This window comes from Taeniopygia guttata, chromosome 31 (assembly GCF_048771995.1).
Source record: "Taeniopygia guttata chromosome 31, bTaeGut7.mat, whole genome shotgun sequence".
NCBI lineage: Eukaryota > Metazoa > Chordata > Aves > Passeriformes > Estrildidae > Taeniopygia > Taeniopygia guttata.
Window position 1 is genome coordinate 3,999,048 of NC_133056.1, and position 15,164 is coordinate 4,014,211.

The window sequence follows — 15,164 nt, forward strand, 5'->3', positions numbered from 1 at the left end:
CTGCCCCAGAGAAGTGCTTCCCTTGCCACCACACTGCCATGGCCTCAAAGGCTTCCAGGGAGCAGCAGGCGTGGTTTCAGAGGCCAAGCAATTGCTGGGAGGAGAAAAGCCAGGCCACAGGCTGCTCACTTGCTTTGGGCTGGAAGGACCCTCCTGCACAAGCATATCCAGCAGGGCAGCACTTGGTCTTGGGCTCTGACCACAGCACCCGTGACGCTGCTCTCTTCCCCCCGAGTCCTCTTCATGAATTTGCAAACCATCTGTAGCAGAAGGGCAAGAAGCCCGGGATGTTGCATGGAGTGCTCCGAGCACAGTGCTGGGCTGAGCAGTGCCAGCAGGCCCAGCCCAGGTGGGGATGGCTGCAGGTACCTGCGCTGTTCTGCGGAAGCGGCCACGGGTGCGTTCCTGCTCTCGTGTGCGCTGCACGGCTGCACCTGGCAAAGAGCGAGCGCAGCCCGAGCTGAGGGGCTGCGGGAGAGGCCGGAGAACACAGCCCAGCCCTGCGCTGCCCAGGCAGGGACAGCCCCGCGCCGCCCCAGGGCATGGAGCACGGCTGTGGGGTGTCTGCCCGGCCCCTATTCCATCCTGTCTATGGGCATGGCCCCAGGGGATGGGATGGGATGGGATGGGATGGGATGGGATGGGATGGGATGGGATGGGATGGGATGGGATGGGATGGGATGGGATGGGATGGGATGGGATGGGATGGGATGGGATGGGATGGGATGGGATGGGATGCGATGGGATGGGATGCGATGGGATGCGATGGGATGCGATGGGATGCGATGGGATGCGATGGGATGCGATGGGATGCGATGGGATGCGATGGGATGCGATGGGATGCGATGGTACCAGCATAGAATCAACAGTGCACCAGCTAGTGTAGGAATCCTGAGGATATTTAGAATAATGTTCTCATTCTCAGTTTGGACATTTAGAATAATGTTTTCATTCTCAATTTGGACATTTACACAGTGCTGGCAATATTTATATTTTTATACATTTATATTTTTATATATTTATATGCCAGCAAGACACAGGCAGAGTTGACAATGTTTTAAAAGGTTTTTGTTATGGCAACAAATTAATGGAAACTGAAAAATTAATACTTAGGTACAAATACTTAGCTTAAAACCACAGGCTGAGAACACTGTGAGGAAAGACAGATGAAAAAAAAAAATTATGCAAAGGGTTTCTATAAGGGTAAAAGATTGAAAAGAATGGTTGTGAACTGTTTTATACACTCCATTTTCCCATAAAAGGATCTGTGTGCTTTGTAAGCAAACTAAGAAAAAAATTACTTTCTACTCATTCTCAGCAAAAAGACTTTTCCTATTTCTCCTTAATTTGGACAAGACTGCCTTCACCTTCAAATTTATTCTCTTGCTCACTTACCTGTGTAATGCTTAGTCCCTGTTCTGCATGCTCATTTTCTTCACTTTTATGAGGCATACTCTCCTCATCTTCTTCTTCCTCTGTTTCTTCAATTTCCTGTGCCAAGATCACCTGTTTCTCTGTTAGCTTTTTTTCTCCAGCTGATTTTTGACAACTGTCCCCATCTTCTGGCACCAGCTGACAGAGGTGATCGTCCTGCTCTGCTCTGGGCTGGGACGTCCTTGCCTCGAGCCCTGGGGGTAATTTTGATTGCCACAATGTCAGAAAGACCTAAAGCTATTAGAGAAATGTCCAAAGGAGGGACACAGAGATAGTGAAGGGTCAGGAGGGGAAACCATACAAGAAGTGGCTGAAGGCATTTGGTTCTGCTGTAGGAGACTGAGGTCACACCTCACTGCGGCTGCAGCTCCTCTCAGGGGCAGTGAAGGGGCAGCTCTGATCTCTGTGACAGGGACAGGACTCGGGGAATGGCTGGAGCTGTGCCAGGGGAGGATTAGTCTGGAGATTAGGAAAAGGTTCTTTCCTCAGAGGGTGGCCAGGTACTGCCCAGGCTCCCCAGGGAATGGGCACAGCCCCAAAGCTGCCAGAGTTCCAGGAGAGTTTGGACAATGCTCTCAGGGATACACAGGGTGAGACTGTTGGGGTGTCTGGGCAGGGCCAAGAGTTGGACTTTCACAATCCCTATTGGTCCCTTCCAACTCAGGATACTCTGATTTTCCTCTCTTTGCACGATGCTCTCAGCTTGCTGCTCCACCATATGTTCACCTTCTGAAACCTCAACTACTTATTTACAGTTAAAGCAGAGTTCTTCTGGTTACAATCCAAAGAAATACAGATTGAAAAACAACCAAGCAGAAATACCTGTTTGGACTGTTGAGGTATTATTTTGATCTTGAACTGTGGAGTCTATTGTGTCTTGCAAGTTCTAAAAGCAAAACAACAACAAAAAACACCCACCACAGCATTTTAAAATATAGATTTGCTTTCTTCTAAAAAATCCATATCCCTTCTCAAATATATCTATTTCAGTAAGATAGGCTAGTCTTGAAAAGATCACTCACTATCTAAAGAACCTGTAACACTCAAATCAATTGCTGAAAATCTGTTACCTTGTAGTTTTCTGTTCAAAAGCCAAGTGAATTTGCTAAAATTCTGTTTGTAACAAGGACAGAGTTAAAAGTGCGGGACTGAGAAATGTTTTGGTTTCCCTCTGCTCTCTCTACCAAAAGCACTTTATTCAATGGCTGAAACGGTACTTTATGTAATCTGAATTTCAAAGGTAATGTAAATTTTCTCTAAAGTGAAAAAGTAATACACCAGTAGGGTTTTAAACCAGAAGAAATTTTCTTTTTACCTGTTTGAAGATTTCCTTCACATTAAAATGCTGGCTGATGGATATACTATAAGAAATCAACTCCCACAAAATAGCTTTTGGATAAGCCATTACTTCATTCATTACAATCTGCTTGAATGTCTCATTCCTGTCAAATTGAAGATCACTGTTTAAGAGATTAAAATATTAGAAATAAAATTAAGTGTGACTACAGTGCCCTTAAATATAATTTTTTTGATAAATCTCATAAAACCTTTAGGCTAAACATTGTCATTGATCTGTTTATACTGAATACAATTACATCCTGGCTTGTTAGAGATTAGTTCATTACAAATAAATAAATGCACAAAAATTAAGAAATATTTCCAATAAAGCCTTTTACATCCTTCCTTTTGGATGGGGAACTGTTCAAACTCTGCTTACGTAAGAGAGGTCAAATTACTGTCTTTCTTGGTAGTTCTACACTGTGCTCAGCTGTGACTGAGCCTTTCTGGTTTATTTTCATTTTACTTGAAAATAAAAACTAATGGTTCAAGCTGAGTCAAGATTCAAGAAAATCGGTGTTTACACTTGTTTTCATTTACATTTGCTTTGTCTTCTAAACAAAGATAACTATGGGGAATTTAGGTATGTATTCAGATAGGTTACATTGTATTTTCACTTGGTCTGTTGCCTCCGGCTTTTTAAAAATTGTATGAATGATTCTTAAGAGTATCAAACCACCACAATCCCACTATAAGGCGTGTAAGACTGCCCCTCATGTCCATATTGCTCTTCTAATGTGCCTCTGATCTAACAGGCAGAAAAGACCCCTGGTGTGAGAACAGAGCTGCTTCCTCTCGGGTTTCACACCTGCTGCTAAAATGTTTAGCAAAAAGAGCAGTATTGTACCAATTTTTATATGGTTTTTAAGGTTGCAAATGCCTAATCACGAGAAGGATAACAGAGAGCTTACCAAAATTAAATACTTTGGCTACTTAAAGATCTTAGTCCCTGCAACTTTGAATGAGATCAAGTCTGTGAGTGCAGACGTGATGGTGCAGACCAACTTTTGATTCCTGTGATTCAAGAATCTGAACTACTTTTACCTTCTGAATAAGGCATGGATGTGATGGTATGCACAGGATGTGGTATGGTTTTTGAATTATAGCAGTCTTTCTTCATCCCATTCCTAAACTGTGGGTATTATTTGCCTTAACCTTGTTCAATATGTGCATTATTTTATATTCTTACATGAAGTGAAACACTCTTTTTTCCATACCTTCACACAACAGCATAAACAAGGCCTAAGTAGTACAACCAATGTTAAAATATGCTTTACTTTTATACAAAATTCATACCTAGCTCTAATTTGATCTAGAGAAGAAAGGGCATTCTCCAAATATTCCTTCAGCTCTTCTTCACAGCTTGCCATTTTCATTTTTTCCAAAATTGTATCCAGATCATCTTTCATCACCTAAGGCCACATTAAAAAGCTAATAAAAACAGTTTAGTATATACTAAAATCTCCATAACTATTTAGGATTCAAGTAATTTGATTATGAATGTATATTCCACACCAAGACCTTAGCAAAACTTATCACCTGTGAAGATCTCCCTTGATAATGAACAGCTCTGACACAGCCACCCCAAGCTGGCTGTTGTAGCTATGAGAATTTGGCATCCAACCGGACTCCATACCTGCACAAGATCTCATAATAGCAACTTACAGCCACTTTGTACAGAAAGCAGCAGTGATCTTTATCACTTTTGCCATATCAAGAATAAGACAGGACTGTCCATTCAGTGTGAATCAAGAATTTAGCAAAAATGCACTTGATGGAATGAAACTTAAAAGTAGAAATTCCAATATAAAAGTCAGATATTTCTAGCAGTTGTTTTGAATTCCAGAGGGTTCTTTGTATTAAGAAGACTTTTCTTTACATTATGCCACATCATTGTTTTTATGTTTATACCTGTATTATGTCATCCTGTTCCAATCTGTATTTATCTACTTTTTCCTCAAGTACATCTTCCTGCTGTGACAGTTTGAGTAGATGGACATCCCACAGACCCATGGCCTCCTGAACACAGCTGTACAAGCCTTGACAATGCTGCTCATGCCATTTAGCCATCTCCTTAAAATCGCTCTAAAGAAAAACATTCCAGTGAACAACTCATTTTTAAACTGCTGGAAGGTGAAAGGAATGAATAAGAGGATATGTAACATGGGAAAAGGCTGCATGGAACTATACAAATGTTGTTCAATATTGTGTCTTCTATATGGTGACTAAAAAAAAATCCAAGTAAACTGGGTAAGAATGTGGATTTTTATTCTACAAGCTGAGAGTATCAAAACTTCTGTTTATTCTGACATGGCAAAGCACTGAATCATATTCTACAATTTATCTCTTTAGGAACAACTGCGTGGTCGTTTTTATGTATAGAATCACAACATCTGGGAGATCATTTAAATCTATTCCTCTGCCTTCAGACAGACTGGGCCATACGTCATTCATACCTAGCATATGTATTTCAGATATAAATGATAATAAAAATGCAATATATTACAAACAATAAACACAGTAATTATGAACTCTTTCATGTGAAACTCTTCCACACCAAACCTTGTTTCTTTGTAGTGTTTAGTCACACTATGGAGCTCTTTCTAATGTGACATCAATAGCCTACAATGTAGAAGGCATTGCAGATAGGAGCACAGAAATAACAGACTAATGCCAAGAAGATAAAAGCAAATGTAATTAACATACATCCATGTGCTCCAGTTCTTCTTCAAACCTGTGTTTTAGTTTCTCAGTCATCTGAAGCATGTTGGAATGTACAATTTCAACATCTTCTACTGTGCAAATGTTCTTATCCAACAGGGTCATCTAAATGAAAAGAATAGCAAATTATTGACATGCATGACTTTCAGAAAGCCTAACTAAACTTAGTGTTTCTTCTCTTGTGATGGACAGACTCAGCCTCCTATATCCCACATTTGTTTACTAAACACTACAATTACACTGGATACAGAAGGAGAAACTGAGACAGAGAGCAAGACAGATTTGCCAAGATAGATTTAGCACAAAGGCTGAAGGTCCTTACATTCTCCACATAAACACAGGACAGAACCCCCTTCATTACTGGCATTTGTTACAGCTTTTACACATTTCAAGTACAAATGCCAAACACTACTGTGAAACTAAATGGATGGTTACTTTTTGAACTGAGTAAGACAGAGGTTAAAAACTAATTTCACTTGTTATCTCAGTGTTTGGTGGATCCTCAAACACATTTTACTGTAATGGCACACTGTACCACGGCTACCACACCCAAAACTGGGACACTCACCTTGCAGGTCTGCACTTTTTCCTGACATTTGCCCTGCACCAGCTCATACTGGACATGCAATTTCTCCACAAACTCTGCACTATGGGTGTCTGAATGGTATGGAACAGACCACAGTCAACATTCTGTATTTCACAGTGCAGTGTGAAAAGGAAACATGACAAGAGGCCATGTGCTGAATCTCAGCAGAGGGAACAGATCCCAGCAGTGTCACACATCTGTGTGACACTAACAACCAATCAAATAAGATGCTTTAATACACAGCCCTTTATAATCATGCTTAGAAGTAGCAAGTTATTTACAATTGCTACCAGCTTCTTTGCTACCATACGGGCTACAAACATCACAACAAGACGTGCTCTGGAGCAAGAGAAGGCAGGCACACAGAGGGAAGGCACCCTACAGGACATAGAGAAAGGAAGTACCTCCAGTACTTCTTCCCCTCTTCTTTTCCAAGAGTTAAAAAGGAGTACATTTTTGTATGATTGAGAACTGCTCCATGTCAAAATTAAACTTTTATTTCCCCAGATTAATTCTAACCAAGCCAGTTCCTGCTAGATGTGACCATGTACAAGTGTTTGTACCAGCCAAAGGAAAGTGATGTCACAGGCAGCTTCTTTGGGTCTTACTGCCAGCTCAAAGCAACTGAGAAGGCGGGATGGAACAAAGAATAGAGCAAACGTGCACTTTCAAAGCAACTGTATGCCTCATCATTGCCCAGGAAAAAAGAAAGTATTGCTTGAATTCCAGACTGTTTGTATGATTTCCCAACTTACCTATACTTGTGTTTAAATTCTCCAGAGTTCTGTACCATTCATTTAAGTCAGATTTTGTATGTGTTGGAGGCAGCAAGGCACTATCAAAGTAGTAAACAAGAGTCAGGTATTCTAAAATACAAACCAGTCACGTGTATATAAAACTATTAAAAAATACAAAATTATGAATCAGAGCATCCATGCTACTGTGCTTTATTTTATTTACAGCCATCTTGCAATGAAAATCAACCAAAGAGACTGTTGTTGTTCAAGGCCAACTGTTTACTACCCAACAAGGAACTGTTATCTACCTTGCTCCCAACATCCACTGTAAAAAAACTCCCTGTAAATACAGTAATGCATTGCACCCAAAAATGCTTTTTGTGTTCAGGATGGATATTCAAACACAGCAGTGTCAGATTTCTATCCATATTCCTCTCTGAATTTATTACACAAATTAAACCCCTTGGAGAAAAAAACACCAACTTCTAGTTCTCCACCCATCTTTGTCTGCCCAGTTCTACCAGTTTCAAATGTCAGTAATATTTACTTTTGCATTCCTGCATTTTTAGCCCACAATCACCACTTCTTTAGTGTAGCTGGTGCAGTGAAAATCAAGAATGCTTTTCCATTAAAAAGAGCTGTAGAAAAATAGGGTTTGACCCTGTCTTACTGCTGAATTTAACAATCACACACTGACAGAAAGCAAAGTGCATTTTGTAGCCAAGCTCCTCACATTAACTCCAGCAAGAACTGTTTTCCTTTATACTATATCCTCTTCTGCCATACCCAATATGCTGCAAAACCCTCAGTCTCTGTTCACCAAGTACAATTTGCTCCTTAATCATATTTTCCATTTTCACAGCTGGGGGATTCTGTACTTCTTCACTTGCCATAAATTCTCTGCAGGATGGAAAAACAGATATGTATAATGGAAACATGATATCAAACATGATATCATACATGATATGTATAAAGAAAAAATAACTTTTTTTAACTTGTGGTTTTATAGAAACCACAAGTGAACACTAGTCACTTTGTGTTATTCATTGTCCAAAATAAGATTGCAAAACTTCTGACCTGAAGCTCTGAATAACACAGTTCTTTTGGATGAGCTTCCAGTCCTTTACTCTCTCTTGCCACTTCAGTTGATGCAATTTTTCTTTCTCAAGCTCCAATTTCATTAGATTAAAGAGCAGCTTGGCAGTTGCCCTCTCATTACCCAGCAATGCTCTGTTTATATTCTGCATATTAAAAAAAAAACAACAAAACTAGGAGTAGAAGCAGCATACAACATGCAAAAACGAACAAAAAAATATATCTTCTACAGAAAATGAGGTGAAAAAAGAATACAAATTATTACAAATACCCTGCAAAGTAGAAATCTCTCTATATTTCAGTGATTGATAGGCAGAAAAAATTAATTTCAGCTAGGAAAAAAGACATTCTAGGAATATTCAGACTGCTATCCTGTTCCAGGTAAAACATTTACCATTGCCTTATTGTTTATGAGCTTGTGAACATCAGCTGCCAAGAAGAAGGAAATTTCCTCCAGTTTCACTGTATACTTGGTCAGTACCTCTGTTATCTGTGCAATGAAAGAATAAAGAAAAGAAACAACAAAACGTTAACTCAAATATCAGTATCCCAAATTAAAAAACTACATGAACAAGAGAATTGTTTCCATTAAAATTAATTCCATTCGATTCATTAATTATTCATTAATTAAAACTATTAAAGTGAATTAAAATTAATTGGATGACACACAGATTGAGAAGTAAATTTTAAAATATTAATCTTAGTTACTTTAAAGACTAACTTTTTCAGTAATTCATAAAAACAGTAACTAAAACATTCTACTTTGCTATTACTCAGCTGATTGCTCTTTAATACCTGTGATAATTGAGTGCTCTGCAGACTGGCCATAACATGAATTTAAAAATCTAACTAAATTCCTTTCAAATATCTGAAGGGAATCCACCAGTGCCTGTTTTGAGTGAACACAAAATTAAAGCAAATGTGTTCATCTCTGACATTTATCGTAACTAATCCAACAGAAAGGTTACTGGTGGTACTCTTGGACCTATTCATCGTACCTGAATTACAAAAAGAGAAGCAACTGGCACTGGTAGAACAAACAGCTCTTCTTTGCCTACAAGGACAGTGCAGCAAGCTCTTCCACAGTCTATTTTTTTAATCCAAACATTTCCTATGATGTCCAATGACTTTTACAGGTTAGGCTGAAGACTACAAAACTGCAACATGTCTGCTAGCGACATCCAGCCAACCCAAACTAAAATCAAGCTAGGCCATGTCTAAGCTCCTTCTCAACTGCAGAATGCTTATGCCCCCCCCAAAAATAACAGACCAAATCAAAGTTTGACCTACACAACCCTCCAGGGAAATAAAAGCAGCTTGTATATTCCTTGCACCTTCAGCATAAGTAATTGTGAAAGAAACACCTTCAAACTAGGAAAAAAGTGGCTTCTCCTGATTATGTGGGTATAAAATGAATAGTTTATTGGGGAAAAGAAAGCAATCACCACACAACAGAACTACAGGCAGACCTCTGACTCCTTTGGAAACAAGCTACTCTTTGCTCTGCACCCAGCATTGTATCAGCAAATACCAATCTTATGCTTAAGTAACAGTTATTAAGACTGCAGCTCACTTTCATGGCTCGACTCCTTTCAGTCTCCTTTAGGGATGCATCCATTGCCCTGATACACTTCCTTCTGTTTGAGGACTCCTCGTGTATCATATTCCAGAGTTCTTCCAAACCCTGCAATAAAAATCTACTTTCAATTTCACTGAAAAGTCAAAACACATAAAAGAAAATTTAAAAAGTAAAAACCCAATAATTTTGGACTCCAGCAAGCCATAAGAAGACGCTACGCAGAGCAGATACAAGTAACTGCAGTTGAGCCAATGCTGAGTTGCCTTACTTCAAATGAGAAGGCTTCCAAAGCCATGTCAGATGCAACCTTTTCAAACAGAAGTTTACTCTTTTCATCTGATTTCATCACTTGAAGCTGAAGGAGTTCTTGAAGATTCAAAACAGAGGCTGCCATCTCCTGCAACAGTAGGTCAGTGTGATCATTTGAATCTTGGGCCCTGACCTTAGAAGAGCTCCAGACTGGATAAAAAACTCCTGCCTTACCCTGCCAATGCAGCCCAGCTCCCGCTGCATTCCCATCACTGCTCTATCGTGATGCTTTTGCCGCCGTTCTGCCAGGTTCTTCCATGTACTGCTGCCTGTTTCCTCAGGAACTGCCAAGGAAGAAATGAGGATTCTATAGCCTGGAACTGTTGCGGCAGAACATGGGATGCATGAACAGTAAATGCCAAAATCTACACTATGACCGCTGTAGTTTGTGCAGCTTTCACAGTGTGCAACATCTTTCCAAGGGAAGTGCAATCTTAGCAAATGCAGGTTAAAAATACTAGGGCATATTTTAAACTTCTGATTTTCAGAAGGATAACAGCATAGAACTATCAATTAAGCTTAGGTACGATATAAAAAATTTGCAACATTTCAGGAATGAGATCTGATTACATCAGAACTGGAATTTATCATCTAAACATAACATGTGATTGACCAACAATTTCACAACTGTCTTTTTTTTTTTCTATTAGAAGCCTCGTCATCTTCAAAATTACCTACATAGCATCAAAAATGTGTCAGGCCATTTCCCAAGCTTGATTTTTGTTACCTTGCAGGAGAAAGAGTACCAACGTGGGTGTAACCAAACTGTGTACTCTACTCCCCTCTACCTCATTTTATGATGGACCTGCTAATGATGGGTGGTTTTCAGCACACCTGACCACCAGGATAAAAGTGTTAAAATGAGAGAGGCAAGCCCTGCAAGGTGAGGTGGTATTTCTTTATCCTTAAAATGATTCAGCTGGGGAAGCAGCTGCACCATCTATCCAGCGAGGGTCATCTGTGCTAATGGGCCATAATGAACTGATTATGCAGTAGCAGAATGGGAAGCTGAAACGACTATCATGTACTCCAAAAATATTCTAGCATTCATGGGATTACATCATTCCATTCTATGATGAAGCTCCCTGCACTGAGGGATGTACCACATGAACTCCACTGTATATAATTCAGGCAGTCTGGGGACTTGGGACACCACCACCACTGGATATCCAGAGGAGGATCTGAACTTCCACAGGGCCACCCGTTGTGGCAGCACATTTCTCCCTCTCTCAGGATTTTTCATAGAGGTGCACAGAGAGAAATTAAAGAGAAAACAATTTCTATTTCTGCTCCTTGTTTTTCTCATGTGGAATGTGTTCGGAGAATTGTTTGCCTAGGGTGATTGCTTGATTGGATTCTGGTGAGGATGGTTTGAGCCTGATGGCCAATCCAACCCACCTGGGGCTGGACTCTCCAGAGAGGGTGACGAGTTGTGTTAGAGATATAGAGTTAGATAAAGTAATATGTGGTTTTAGTATCTTCCTTTATATAGTATATTAATGTATTTTAGCATAGTAAAAATAAATCATTCAGCCTTCTGAATTGAGTCAGACATCATAATTTCTTCCCATTGGGTTCGCCTGCATTTACAATAACCCATTCTGACAGGACTGCAACCACTGCAACCCTGACCAACAGGGTGCCAGGTGGTACTCTGACTTGGTGGTTTTAAACCAGTTTTGCTGTATCATTGCATTTGCTGTAATCTTTCTATTAAATTGTAACTCCGGTTTGAAATCTCTCACAAGGTAACAGCCAAACCTGTTACATGTACCACATTTCCTGTGACTGTAAATTGAAATAGATGACATTAAGGGAAACCAGTTTTACCAACTACATCGGGCAGGCCTCTGACTTCCTCAGCTGAACTTGCACCTATGTTTCCCCATGCCTCTGGAAAAGTTGTAGATTGTCTGAAACAGAAAGAGAATAAAGCTTCAATTTGTATTAAAAATGCACCAGAAGAAGGACTAACATAATAGTATAATACACTTTAATTGGCAAAATTTAACATTAAAGTGAACATAAGTGTCATTCTAACTTTAAAGAATATAATTCAGAGAATCAAAGTTGCCTCTTCTGAGATGAACTGAAGTCTGGGTAGATCCCAATTCTAAATCTATTAGGATGGCATTACAGCAATATATGCTAGATTTAGAACATGTAAACTACAGAGACTTACAGAATAGCTCTAAAAGGTAAAAAACCTAGGAACTCTTAAGGAGACACTGGCAAGAAATGTGGAAATAGCCTTTATCTGCCCAGTGCTTTTCTCAACAGCTTGGGCACTGTGCTTGTCCTTGGGGTCAGTGAGAATCCCTGTATTGCTATTCAGCAGCTGGATCAGGGTAAAAAAGGATGGATGCATTAACTCCATTCTTGTTCATGACATTATCTTACTGCATCATCATGTAAGCCATTTACTTGGAAATACAGCCTAAAAAATATTTGTCAGACTGGGTGTATATCTAGATTGCTAAGAGCAAAGACAATTTCTTTTTAAAAGGAAAACCATACAATATGTCTGCCATTGCAAATATTAGTCTGGTAGCCTGCACTTCAACAGGCAGCAAGCAGTTCATTACACTAAATTTACATGTGGTGAGGAGACAATCTGTTACAAGTCCTTAGTGCTATGAGCAAGAATACACGAGTATATAATTCCCGGTGAAAATCTGTCCATTTCATTCCTTTAGTTAAGAACATATAATTGGGGTTTTATGCTTCTGTTCCCTGCCTGTCTGACTGTGGCTTTTTTGTGAAGTCACTGATGGGTGTTGTTCCAACACATTTCTGCTGATTACTCATCAGAAATGGCATGGCATCAGCAAACATTTCTGAATGCCTATTTAAAGGGAGCTTTTTACTCTTCTTAGAGGACTTTGTCTTCTTCTTTCCTTCATCCAAAAGGTGGGCTAAGTGAGCCTTCAAAGAACCATAATCTCAACAATTAGAATTCCTTCAAACCTACTGAATGGAGAACTGGGACAAAATAATGAATGAAAAATAGTAGGGGAAACACAGCAGAAGAGAAAGGTAAAACAATGAACCCTACATACCACACACATAACCATTTTCATCTAAGGCTATTTTCAAAATGAGAAAAAAAGAAAAAGGATAATCTTTTCCTCAGAGAGGAAAAGTGGACAAACTGGATGGTGTTGCCTTGCTTACAGTTACCAAAAAAGTAAAGAGCAGAGTGAGAAATGCCTGAATCTGGATAACTATGCCTTTAAATGTTTTACTGCTGTGTTATGATTCTGCCTTCAGTTAATATAACCTGATATACAATAAAGAGATGGGAACACATGTACATGCACTGGAGAGCATATGCTGGAGATAACACATTCATTTCTTACTAAAACAAACCAAAACCAGAAACTATGAAAATGACCTGGGGCATTTCAACAGCCAGAAAACTGACTAACACAACAAATTCCTTTGGCTTTTCCTCAGTCCTTTGCTTTTTTTTTACCTTGGCCTTGAAGATCTGTTTACAGCCTTCCTCTCTGTGAACATGTCACACTCCTCCTATCGAGATCTAGTGACTAATGGCAGCTGAGTGGCCGGGCCTGCTTCCAGAAGAACTGGCAACTGCAAGCTGGGAGCCAAGAGGAGACACAACACTTCACTGGGAAAAGGGCCTTCCTTGCTCCTTGAATCACAGAGTGGTTTGGGCTGGAAGAGACCTACAAGATTATCTTAGATCATCTTCCAACCTCCTGCTGTGGGCAGGGGCACCTTGTGCTATCCCAGGTTGCCCCAAGCCCTGTCCAACCTGGCCTTGGACACTGCCAGGGATCCAGGGGCAGCCACAGCTGCTCTGGGCACCCTGTGCCAGGGCCTGCCCACCCTCACAGGGAACAATTCCTTCCCAATATCCCATCAAAACCTGCCCTGTGGCACTTTGAAGCCATTCCCCCTCGTCCTGCCACTCCAGGCCCTTGTCCAAAGTCCCTCCCCAGCTCTTTTGGAGCCCTGCAAGGGGCTCTGAGGTCTCCCCGCAGCCTTCTCTTCTGCAGACGGAACGCCCCCAGCTCTCCCAGCCTGACCTAGAGCACAGAAGCTGCAGCCTCCAAAGCAGCTCCGGCAGACTCCCGGCGGTGACACTCCACGCCGAGCGCTGCTCCCCTTCCCGGCGCTGCGGGGTCGCTCCCGGGGTCGCTCCCGCTCTCTCCCCGCGCCCCGCGGGCCCTCAGGCGGAGCCGCGCGTGCCGGTGCCAGCCCAGCGGGGGCGGGAGCGGGGCCGGCCCAGCCTCACCCACAGCGCCCCCGGCAGCCGCTGCCGCAGCACCCGGAGCCGCCCCGCCGGGTCCCGGCCCGCCCGCCCCGCGGGAGCAGAGCTCCGGAGCCGCGGATCGCAGCCCCGCTTTGTGCTCGTCTCTGCACAAGGCAGGCCAGACTTCCCACGTCCGCACCTTTCAGCTCAGCACGGGAATGAGAACACACCAACCCTTGGGGGAAGAAACCTCTTAAGGTCTCAGCCTCTGATAAACAATCAATGATGATAGTGTTCATAGGCATTAATCAAAAGCCCTAGAGCAGTGGCTCAGCATAATCTGGCTCCCTGAGCTAAGTCGAGAGGTTTAGGCTGGATATCAGGAACAGGTCTTTTTTTCCCACAGGGTGGTTGAGCACTGGAACAGGCTCCCCAGGAAAGTGGTGACAGCACCAAGCTTGTCTGAGTTCAAGAAATATTTGGACAACGTTCAGGCATGTGATGGGATTGTTGGGGTGTCATGTGCCAGGTCAGGAGCTGGACTGGGTGATCCTGGTGAGTCCTTTCCAACTCAGCCTATTCACCTCCACAGGCGCAACTTGAGGCCATTCGCTTTTATCTGTTAATCTGTTAATCTGTTAATTGTTAACTGAGAGGAATCCAATCACCACCTGGCTGTCCCCTCCTCTCAGGAGTTGTGCAGGGCCAGAAGGTCCTCCCCCGAGCCTCCTTTTCTCCAGACTCAGCTCCCTCAGCTGCTCCTTGTTCTCCATCCCCTTCACCAGATCTAATCCATTTTGTGGACACACCCCCGTTCCTCAATGTCTTTTTTGTCATGAGGTTCCCACAAATCACCTGAGGATTTGAGGTTTGGCCATAGCAGGATTTGAGGTTTGGCCATAGCAGTGCCCAGAACAGGGGGACAATCGGTGCCCTGGTTCCACTGGCCACGCTATGGCTGCTGGCCACAGAAGGCTGCCCTTGACCTTCTTGCACACCTGGACATGTGCTGGCTTATATACAGCGGCAGTGGTGATTTCCCTCTCCTCTCCTAAGCAGCAGTACAGTAATTCTTTATTTTACAAGCCAAGGTGTAGCAGAAGATAAACACAAAGCAAGGGGGAAGCAGGTCTTCTCCAGGATGCA

The 15,164-nt window shown here is 41.9% G+C and overlaps 1 protein-coding gene across 6 annotated transcripts; it reads right to left on the reverse strand.

Annotated features, from left to right (window-relative positions):
- Window positions 1-659: 659 nt before the first annotated feature.
- On the reverse strand, window positions 660-14,037 carry LOC140681106 (coiled-coil domain-containing protein 180-like). 6 transcript variants are annotated; one of them, XM_072920484.1, is made up of 14 exons: window positions 13,852-14,037; window positions 13,275-13,488; window positions 11,630-11,712; window positions 9,974-10,083; window positions 9,759-9,887; window positions 9,485-9,595; window positions 8,306-8,401; window positions 6,835-8,057; window positions 5,479-5,598; window positions 4,684-4,857; window positions 4,069-4,184; window positions 2,750-2,894; window positions 2,257-2,320; window positions 660-1,628 (listed from the first exon to the last, which is right to left on the reverse strand). In XM_072920484.1, exons 9-14 carry the CDS (start codon window positions 5,596-5,598, stop codon window positions 1,333-1,335), a joined length of 915 nt encoding a protein of 304 aa, XP_072776585.1. In that variant the 5' UTR covers window positions 6,835-8,057; window positions 8,306-8,401; window positions 9,485-9,595; window positions 9,759-9,887; window positions 9,974-10,083; window positions 11,630-11,712; window positions 13,275-13,488; window positions 13,852-14,037; the 3' UTR covers window positions 660-1,332. The 6 variants fall into 6 exon arrangements, 4 of the variants coding, with proteins under 4 accessions (XP_072776585.1, XP_072776586.1, XP_072776587.1 ...); XM_072920485.1 differs by having other exon boundaries at window positions 660-1,671; XR_012052349.1 differs by having other exon boundaries at window positions 673-1,628; window positions 4,069-4,203.
- Window positions 14,038-15,164: the final 1,127 nt, after the last annotated feature.

What these genes read in the sequence shown, in the direction of transcription:
- LOC140681106 (XM_072920484.1), bottom strand. Translation starts at nt 5,598, where the DNA reads ATGACCCTGTTGGATAAGAACATTTGCACAGTAGAAGATGTTGAAATT. An exon ending in TGAAGGAAATCTTCAAACAG is followed by an intron (nt 2,321 to 2,749) that starts GTAAAAAGAAAA and finishes TTTTGCTTTTAG; the next exon opens with AACTTGCAAGACACAATAGA. An exon ending in TACCTCAACAGTCCAAACAG is followed by an intron (nt 1,629 to 2,256) that starts GTATTTCTGCTT and finishes AATTACCCCCAG; the next exon opens with GGCTCGAGGCAAGGACGTCC.